At 34.9% G+C, this 10609-nt stretch overlaps 1 protein-coding gene across 1 annotated transcript; it reads right to left on the bottom strand.

Annotated features, from left to right (window-relative positions):
• Positions 1-558: 558 nt before the first annotated feature.
• Positions 559-9511, bottom strand: LOC117210563 (protein amnionless-like). Its single transcript, XM_033453697.1, has 6 exons — positions 9112-9511; positions 6794-7098; positions 6224-6347; positions 5896-6130; positions 3726-3879; positions 559-982 (listed from the first exon to the last, which is right to left on the bottom strand). Exons 1-6 carry the CDS (start codon positions 9388-9390, stop codon positions 637-639), a joined length of 1443 nt encoding a protein of 480 aa, XP_033309588.1. The 5' UTR covers positions 9391-9511; the 3' UTR covers positions 559-636.
• Between the last annotated feature and the right edge of the window lie 1098 nt (positions 9512-10609).

Genomic DNA, 10609 nt, shown 5'->3' on the forward strand with positions numbered 1-10609 from the left:
TTCACAGGATCATCGAGCGTTTTTATCAAAATATCGAGTAACCGATACTTCGAAATTCGATTAAAGCGAACTACTAAAGAAATACTTTTGCTCGTTTAATTCTCTTCGCAATTCTAAATGGAAAAATTACGTATTTTACCTTATATGCCGACTTAATTATGCCGTCGAAATAAGACCATTCGCGCATCACATTTCACAGCCCAATCTGATAGGCCTGCACAATTGAATGGACCGTTCATTCGCGTTTTAATTAAGATTCTGGTAATGAATTATCGACCTCCACCTCCTGATAACATTATTTCGATCTCTTTTCATTTCCTGGACGTCCTTCGAATTTTAGAAACGAACAAATTTTTACGTCGTTGAATTCTCTAGCGAATTTTTTATCGTTAAAAAATATCTCAATTTTTTATTTCTCAAAAAAAAATTAAACGATGTAAACGATTAAATGTACGAAATAACGTACGTTCACAACGGTTATAACATTTATTGAAAAAGAATGATTATACAGCGAATCGTTTCTTATATTACAACGTAATAAAAGCTGCTTTATATTTAAATTTAAATAACATAACCTTACGCCGTGAAATTCTGTAATTTCTACGAAAAGAGAAAAGCAAGAGAATTTTTATCGTTTTATTGATCGGTGTCAAGATCCGCTTCTTCAATTTGATCATCCACTTTACGCTTAAGAGTCGATAAACTGAGGGGAGCTTCCATATTTAAGACCTCCTCATCCTCCTTGCGCCCTTTTCTTCTCGATCTGTACAGAGGATTTTCGAATCTTCCACCGGAAGACGGATCGTTTCCCTCCGCTTCGTTATCTTCGAGATTTGGTTCGTTGGCGACGTTGGCAATTTGAACGTTACTCTCTGCACTATTTTCGAATCGAGCAAAACCGAATGGTTTGCTACCCTGCGTTTTGTCCGCTCGAATTCCATCCCTTATCGAAGAGAAGATCTCCGAGAAGCCTAGCAGGAAACTGCAAATAATAACGAGACGTCTGATTAAAATTCTGGATACTTAAATGCGTCTGGTGACTTATGTCAGATGCACGAAAAAGTACATTTTAAAACTACTTTCATTAATTTACTTGCATTTAAAACAAAAAGTTTGAAGTTTCAAACATCTATCTTAGATAACTGAATTTGGAAATATTTCCTGTTAATCTCAAAGAATAGTGAAAACTATTTTCGTCGGAAGAACATGTTATGCCTTAGAATATTTTGAAATCTATTTAGAGAACATAGAATTTTTCATTACAAATGAGAGAAAAGGTACCGGTAATATAAAACATTATTATAATATTTTCAGCACTTCGGGTCATTAAATTCTCTTTAAACGTTCTCTTTTAAAGCTACAAATTTACGATATTTTTACTTATAAACAGCGCTACTCATTGACCAAACAGAGTTAATTAAATTACAGAAATTTCTAGTTCCTATTTTCTAGTTTCTAAGCATATAAGGAAAGAATATTCCATTTTTATTCTTCCTTTTCTCCTTTCGTTCGTTACTTTACGAATTTATGTTTTCTTTTCACTTCCCCGTTTCTTCTAACAATTTGAAACTTCATTTTATAAATTGCCTGATTGAGCGGACAAATATTTAATAGCAGTAGCGTTCTTGTAGTCGCGGAATACGAGTTTGCATTCGTAGTTGGAGAAATTAATAACGCGATAAAGCTTAGACTTCTCCGTTTCTTCCTTTTCTCGACCTTTCGCTTTCCACGTCTTCTCCTGCTTCTCCTTTTTCTTCGATTGCTTCACGAATCTGCATCTTATTATTCGTTATATTCTTTCTTTCTTATAATTATATTTACACAAGTCATCATTTACACTCTATCGCTTATTTTCTTTGACCTTTGCATCTCCTAGAGATATCCTTCCTTTTCTCCCTTATTAATCTTCTCTTGGAAATATTATTTTCTGCTTCTCTTCTACGATTCGTTTTTCCTTCGGTGATTGAAAATGTTATTTCACAAACTGTTTGATTAGGTGTCTACATTCGCTTTGTACACGTGTATTACCAGCGTACTGCTTTCCAATGATTCGATCGACAGCAAAGAGAACTTTTGAAGTTACACACGTTCCAATATGCAGTTCGGTTTACCGTACGTAAACACTGATACCATTGCTGCAATTCGAAGCAACCAGTGCTGTTTCCCTGGTGATTTGGTTATTCAAAATCACCGAGATCGATACTCGAATTTCTGCTACTCGAACGGAATTCATAACAGATATTTGTAATAAAATGAACTTCTGTTTACGATGGGTAAACTAATCGTCGTTTCTAATAACTTTGTAAGCGGACTTCTCGCATAGCCGAATATAAATGCAAAGATCAAATTGGTTGGTTTCCCAATACGTTAGACGAAATATCTTTCGCTGAATTTTATCGATACTTGCAAATTCTTCGATGTTCAAACTTTCGAATTTGCAAATTTCCAAACCTCTCGATTTTCAAATTTATTCGGTTCGCGTCAGATTTTTCAATGTTATTTCGATCGATTCGCCAAAACGTTCTCACGATCAAACGTTTCAAGAGACATATAAATGTTTCAAAAACATTTGGTTCAGTCTCGTTTAAAAGTATGCCGAAGGGAGGTTAATTTCGGAAACATCCGGTTTAACGGGGCTGCGAGCGAAGGAGAAACGCAGTCAGTTGAAAACTGCGCCTCGTGTTTCATATTCCGTGTAATTACTTTTTCCATCGCGTTTCTCTTCTTTTTCTCCCTTTGCTCCTCTCTTTTCCCGTGTTGTCTCTGCCTCTCGACGATCCTCGTCATCGACACCCACGTGTCGCTGGAATATAAGGGTCAAACGGGACGAGCTTATAGAAAGCTTCATCGCCGTTTTCCCAACGAGTCGCACGTAATCGTTGAGCTGCTCGCTTCCGTTTGTCGTTCGCGAAAACATGCATCGGCCAGCTATTTTCGACGATTTATTAATTCCGCCTTCTCCTTTCTTTTTCCCCTTTTCCTTCGACCTTCTCTCTTTCATTCATTTGCTTGCTTAATTGGCAGCGTAGAACGCGAAGTTAGCTTTGCACGTGGAATCTTTTGAAAACGCGAAAATATGAAAATTCAAAGGGTCGTGTTTTCGTAGTTTCAGCAGCTATTTCACAGTTTGCGGGGACATTAACAGGTGTATGAAAGCAGAGGTCCGAAGGTACGACGATCGGTGAATCCACAGATTCGAAAATTCACACGTTCGAAGTTTGAAGATTTGAGAATCCGAAGGTTTACAGGTTTGAATCGTGAGAACTTTGAAGGCGAAAATTCGTAAATTTGCAAATTTTAACGTTAACGCATATTTGCAAACCTGTGAGTCCCAAAGTTGTAAAATTTGCAAATTAGAACGTGGCAAATTTGGAAGTCTCGTGACTTTGAAGTTTCGAAACTGACAGTTTACAAATTTGAATTTGAACAATAAATGAATCGTTCTTACGTTAAAATATGTAAAGCGCTTTTATGGTAAATTTAGAAGCAGGAGGGATTATCATATTTCTGTTGCTCTCTGTATCGTCTCGCTGTAGCTCATAAATTTCTTAAACCATTTTTATCCGAAGTTAATCCTGCGGGAGACTTTAGAATTCTCAGAAGGTACAAAAAGGATAAAAGACTGTATATCGTGACGTTATAGTGCCTCGTAATGAGAAAAAGAGTTAGAAGAAAGGATATTATCTCCCTAGGTTGATCATTAATTAATTATACTAAGTACTTACTGTCTGTAAGAGTAGCCAAAGTATAAAAAGAAGAGGAACAGAAGAAGAAGGACGATCATTGGCATTCCCAAAAACGGAACCAACGTAATAGCCATACGATTATCTTGCACGGCAGCGCCAGTTACTTCTGCAGAGAAAACTTCGATTTTCATACCTATTAAAAAAAGAAAAGCACGATAAAATAAGGAAGATTTAAATCTGTCGTGGTTCTCCATTTTTACGTTTCAATGTTGTAATGGAAATTCTTGATGCAAGAAGCAAACAAATTTTTTATGTTTTAAGAAATACTCTGACGTATAAACAACGAGTGTCGTTCCATATTTTTCTCAAATTTAAAAAATCCGCGAGAGAAGAAAAATACGATCGAATCGAAGACGATGCAAAGGTCAGGAAGCAGAGTTAATGAGATTTCTTGCAATTAGAGTACTCCATTTTTAAGATAAGTCGTAATCAATTTCAGGATTTTTAGCTCATTGGGAAATATTCTTCTTCCGCTTAATTTCGAAGAATGATTTAATATTTCGCGATAATAATTTACCATTTCATATTAGACTCTGTTTGTATAAAAACCGAGCAATAAGTTAATTCGTCTTATTTATTGTAAATCGAATTCTTTGATATGAAGATGGTAGACGTTGAAACTATGGAAGCTTTGAAAGTCACTTTTTAATCGCTTGTTGATTGAGAAAATATTCTGTTAAAAAGTTTCACGGAATTTTCCCACTTTCTTTGATAAAATATGAAGTTTACCTTGTCTAGAAGAAGAATAACTTTCGTTAATCTAGAATGAATGAAAACTGAAATTAATGCTGTTGGAAAGTTTCTTTTTAACGACTCGCTAATTGAAGAATATTTTATACTATTATAACTTTCTTGCGACAGTCGCCAATTTAAGTTAGTAGTTTTACTTAATTTCAAGTAGATAAAACGTAAAGTATTTAAGCGTATTAAAAGTAATAAGTAAAATAATATTTTCTTGTGAAAAGAACATAAGAAATAATGAGAATGTTAAACATGGAAAGTGTTTCGAGGGGAAATGTCTTGAAAGAGTGATGGTTGCGTCGTCGATGAAGTCAGAATAGTCGATCAGGTTAATTGTTTTCTATGTAGTGGAAAATACAGTAACTGATATTATCAGGCCGTGTCTCGTTGAAGAACCGTACGATTATTCATGGAATCCGTAGAAACCATTTTGAAAGAAATAAATAATTTATTTCCTTTTTTTCTTTTTATTAACGTGGAGGAAATCCGCACGGACACCAGGTCGCTTCTGGGGAAAAGCGGCGTAGTAGTGCCGGAAAATAATTTATTTCCTGCATCGCGTCTAACTATTCCTCTGCATATTTTTACACAAATAGAGAACATCCGATGTCAGTTTTTAATATGGCGAAATGTTTAAAAAGGGACTTGTTTCGTTCAAAGTACACGTTACGACGATTAAAACGAGAGAAAATAATCTAAAAAAATGGCCACAGCTGCACAAATTTATGTTGAGATAATACTTTTAATTCCAATATTCTTCGATATTCGATAACATTAATTTTTATATTTTTAATTCTATTTCTAATATACGTGGGCATATACAGGGTGTCGCAGACAATTGAAATTCGATACAGGATAAAGGAAAGTGATAATCGATAAGTGATAAGATAACGATAACGACAGAAAGCAAATCGTGACATTGTCCATGTTTAATAATACAAACACGAGCAGGAAGAAAAGTTTCATAATTCGAAACTTCCACGTAACACACGGCTATTTGCTCGCGAGTGTTTAATTAAACTTGTTCGTTCCTTTCGAAAACGTAGCCTTAAATATAAAAACGTTATTCTTCTTTTTCCATTTATTTCTCCACGTAGAATCGCTAGCCGGCCGATTGTACGATTATTTTCAGGACGGTCCGTATATTTTTAATTCTTATTTCTACGGAATTAAATTAAACGATAAAAAGAATTAACAGTATGTTCGATTCACATCCTCGATGCGAAGTACCGCGTTTTTCAAGCTTGACTTATTTCCCCTTGCGAATATTCCTACGAGAATAGATATCGATGACGCGTTAAATTAAAGAAAAAATCGTTAGTTACGTACATATTTGGAGATAACGAAGTAACGAGAAGAATAGAAAATGAAAAGATTAAACCAGAGAAACGTAACGTATGGAATTTACTTTGCAACGCTCTCTTTGCGTCTTCTGTAGCTTCCAAGATATCGATTTCCGAATAGTCGAGCTTCTTCTTTATCAAAACCTCGATAGCTCCGTTCCAGGTAGGTCTTACGTGCCAAGCGAGCTTTTCAGCGTATCTTTCTAAAGCCTCGTCTGTTAATACTTGAACCATTGATAGAGGTACTTTGTTTGTTAAAGACAGTCGACCGCCACAGTATCGACAGCAGTGACCTTCCACCTACACTCGAACGTTATTTCAAAAATGAACTTCAAGAATTTATTACGTCTATGGGAATTTGCGTAAAGGATAATAATTGTTGGTCGAATTTACCCATATGGGATATTCGCAAGGCGTGAATCCACACTTTGGTCTTTCAATAGCACAAATTTCTTCCAGATAGTAGCCATTTGGATCGTCTTGGCAGGGACACTCCTTGCAACTATAGCCCACGTACCTGTAGAATTTTATCTCGCATCATCTTTGAATATCGTAGGTTTGTAAAAGTCGCGACTGTTTAATTCAATGCGGCGTTTCGAAAGTTAACATTTGGGTGAATACACGAAGTGTCTCTGAAGTTTTGAACGAAGTTTGAACTTGCAAGGTTTATGAATTTAAAAGTTCAAAGATTTCAAAGTCTGGAAGCTCGAATATTTAGATGCTCGGGTTATTTGAAAATTCCAAGATTCGCAGATTTGAAAGCTGAAAGACTGGAAAGTTAAAAAATTGACAAACTCGGAGGTTGGAAGGTTTCGCAATTTAAGAACGTCGAAATTTGGTAGCTTGAAAATTGGAAAGTTTGGAAATTCGAACATTTGAAAAATTGTAAATCCTGTAATTTGCAAATTTTTTACTCCGAAACATGGTAAATTTTTCATGGAAAGCTTGTTCAGCGAGACGCACTTTACTGTGAATATTCCTTTCTCGAACTCTCTACTGTGAACCATGTCTGCCCATTGCCACGCTCTATAGGGTTGCTTTTCGTCCATCATTCTCACCGATTTCACTTCGATATTCTTCATCGGCAAAAGTACGCTGAAGGTTTGATTCTTTCTGGGAAGTACGATGTTATCTTGGCGACATGGTACTTGCTCGAGATGCGGCGCTGCTATTGAACTTCCGCCCCAATTTTGAGGGTCGGCCCAGAATAGGTGACCCGACCTTGACCACTGGCTGATTTTCTTTGCTGATTTTCCTGCTTCACTCAACTATTATAATTGATCGATTAATTGGCTAATAAACTGATTAAGCATGATAATTGTTACCTAGAAAGAAATTTTGTAACGAAAATAAAAGGACGATCTTAAAAAATGGCAATTTACGGATCTGATTGCGAACGAAAAATTTGTCAAGAATATTAATAGCATCTGTCAAGCAACGAGAAACGTTATTTTATCGGAAATGTAAGAAAAACGAGTGTAAAGATGAAAAAGCGGCAGCCAAACCTACTCCTGTGTTGCGCTTAATCTTCATTTTCTTCAAATTCTGATCCAGCTACAGAATAATTATTCATCCATGTCGACATAATAATTCTTCGGAAATTCTGCTGATGATGAATTACCATCGGATTGTTGCTACGATAATTGCTACGCGAAAGCAATAGCCAACAGCGATCTTGTAGTACTTCGGATTTGCTAGATTTCAAACTTTAATTGATTCACCAGCAGGATTTCCGAGGAATTATTTCGTAGGCGGGTCGGTATCTGAAGAAGATGAAGATTAAGCTAAGGTATGGGTAAGTTTGATCGCTGCCACTTTTTCATCACCGTTTTTTCCATCGTTCTTTTTTAATTTTCCTCGAGAGATGCACTTAGATTAGAGACTTTCTCGTTCGCAACGAAGTTAAAAAATGGCTATCTTTAACATCCTCCTTCGTGGTTAATAATTTCGTAATTAAAATTTTGAAGAAAGAGGTTAACAATTTCGTAAACTTGGTAATTTAAATCTCGCACTCGCAGTTTCCATTTCATTTTTACTGATTTTGAGTTTACCGAAGCAACTGGCGAAGCATCGTACTCATTTTATTTCCACCATTCTGCGATATTGCTCGTTAAATCTTGCTTTCAAAAGCAGAAGAATTAGATTTACGATCGATAGGACAAAGAGGATATATTAATATATTAATACACAGCTGTGGAACTTTAGAAGTTTTAACGTTCAAGTACCTCCGAGTATAAAAGAAAAAACTTAACGAGTAAACGCACGTTAGATTGATTGTTATGAAACAGGGATAACAGTAAATGAAATTACTTACTTTCTTTTGTTCATATTATGTTGGACATAAACATACGTGAAATACTATAAATAATAAGAACAACAACAACAACAACAAGATTGTTAGTGTTTAGTGTTTAGTGTTTAGTGTTTAGTGTTTAGTGTTTAGTGTTTAGTGTTTAGTGTTTAGTGTTTAGTGTTTAGTGTTTAGTGTTTAGTGTTTAGTGTTTAGTGTTTAGTGTTTGTTTAGTGTTTAGTGTTTAGTGTTTAGTGTTTAGTGTTTAGTGTTTAGTGTTTAGTGTTTAGTGTTTAGTGTTTAGTGTTTAGTGTTTAGTGTTTAGTGTTTAGTGTTTAGTGTTTAGTGTTTAGTGTTTAGTGTTTAGTGTTTAGTGTTTAGTGTTTATTGTTTAGTGTTTAGTGTTTAGTGTTTAGTGTTTAGTGTTTAGTGTTTAGTGTTTAGTGTTTAGTGTTTAGTGTTTAGTGTTTAGTGTTTAGTGTTTAGTGTTTAGTGTTTAGTGTTTAGTGTTTAGTGTTTAGTGTTTAGTGTTTAGTGTTTAGTGGGGGAATTAACGAGGAATGGAAAAATTCTACTTACAATTAGTAAGATCAATTTCATTTTAAACTTGGTACTTTAATTTACCATTATTATAAATCTACCACCTGTCAAATATAAAAACAATTATCTATACTCGCATCTAGAATAATATTATGTTGTCAAAATATCAATTACTAGAATAGTAATTATTAATTATTATCAAAATAATAACATCAAAAGATTGGAAAATGAAGCTTAACAAATGTCAATTTCACCTGTGAATGTACCGTCGCGTTAATTTGTTACTATTTGTAATATATAATCCGGTGACCTATGAACTGAATTTATAGTACGTATCTAACAATTAGTAATATTCATATCACGAAGCCAATCATCGATTAATTGAAATATCATACGTCTTTAGTCAGTTATTTACGTAATTATTGATTCACACGTGTTTCTTAATTCCTACCTGTAATTTTCCATTTCTGGGCAAGACCAAAGATCCAGATCTAGGTAAATCGATTCCAGACAGCCTTAAATCGATCGATTTTCCAATTCCCACTGCGTGTCTCATATCCAAGGGAAATGTCACGTAACTGTCTAATTCAGGTATCCGTTTCCCAATCCAATTTTCAGCCGTTTCCCATTCTAAATTTGGAAGCCAATGTTTCTCGACACCGACAACTACTTTTATAATTAACAAAGATTGGAGAAATATCCAAGCTTCGTAAGAAACTCCACATTTCATGATATCGAGCAACGGTTTCCTATAAATTAAAATCTTATAGATTTCTGAAATTTGTTATTCCTTTAACGACACTGATTTATCACGAGTAGCGTTAAAAGTTCTTTTAATTAACCGAAGATTTTACTTTTCAATTTCAATATTTGAAGCTTCGTGCGAGTCGAGAGAGAAACGATTTTTATTAAAACGGTTCGGTTAGAGTTTAGGCGAATAGGGACGAACGATCGTCGAGTTAAACGATCGGAAACTGAAGCGAATAATCGGAGTTGAAAGGGGGCGTGCGTAGAGATTTATGGCAAGCTGCTGCAGACTCGGCCTGTTTATCGTGATAATTTAAGTTTCGACGATCTTTTTACAACGACGATGTAGAAACCCATTCGCGAACACATTTCTATACTTTGTGTCATTAGGAACGGTCAATTTTTCGATTTTTAAACTTCGAATCTTAATATAATATTACGGTGTCTTGTAACAATCGGACATTGCAAAAGGAAAACGTATTACTTTCGTGTTTGTTAATTTTCTAATTTTCATATTACTTGCTGTCTAAAAGCAACTTCTCGTATTTTCTATTACCAGAGATCTTCGATGTAATATTCTTATCCTTTAATTGAATTTTATAAGATTAACTATCTTTTTTTTTTGCTTTTCATAGGCGACTGAAATTCGATCGCTACTAACTTTGAAATACGCAGGAAGACTAATTGCGAGCATAGCCGCGATATCAAAGCCGACACGAAGTCTATCTCGAATGATTCTGGAAGCATTCGCGTTTTTCAACGTTCAAAGTCCTTTGTTTATCCTCGATAAGGTTTGTCAAGGATTTTTAAGGCATCATCACTTTTCTCTTTTTTTTCTTTTTTCTTTTTGAAGAACATTTATTGGATAAACACCTGGACAAAAGTTTAAACAAGGTTCGTCTAGAATATTCTTAATTCTGTAAAAATAATACTTAACTACAAGTATCTAGTATCTTTTATTCTGATGATAATCGAGATCTTACGTAAAACGGTAACATTCATAGGGATTTTTAAAGTACAGCGAATGTATACAATTGCAGTGGATCGATGTTTCTGTATATTTCGGTATGAACGATAGCCTTATTTAAATTCATAGTCGCAAATGGATATGAAAAAAAGGGATACAGAGCTGGGTAAATTCGATTTGAAAGCGAAACGACAAACCATTTCAGCGTTCCATCTCGCAATAACTTGTCAACCTA

The sequence above is a fragment of the Bombus bifarius genome, unplaced genomic scaffold (assembly GCF_011952205.1).
Source record: "Bombus bifarius isolate JDL3187 unplaced genomic scaffold, Bbif_JDL3187 scf7180000008206, whole genome shotgun sequence".
NCBI lineage: Eukaryota > Metazoa > Arthropoda > Insecta > Hymenoptera > Apidae > Bombus > Bombus bifarius.

What these genes read in the sequence shown, in the direction of transcription:
- LOC117210563 (XM_033453697.1), bottom strand. Translation starts at nt 9,390, where the DNA reads ATGAAATGTGGAGTTTCTTACGAAGCTTGGATATTTCTCCAATCTTTG. An exon ending in AAAGGAATATTCACAGTAAA is followed by an intron (nt 6,348 to 6,793) that starts GTGCGTCTCGCT and finishes AAAATTCTACAG; the next exon opens with GTACGTGGGCTATAGTTGCA. An exon ending in CGCAAAGAGAGCGTTGCAAA is followed by an intron (nt 3,880 to 5,895) that starts GTAAATTCCATA and finishes TTTTTTTAATAG; the next exon opens with GTATGAAAATCGAAGTTTTC.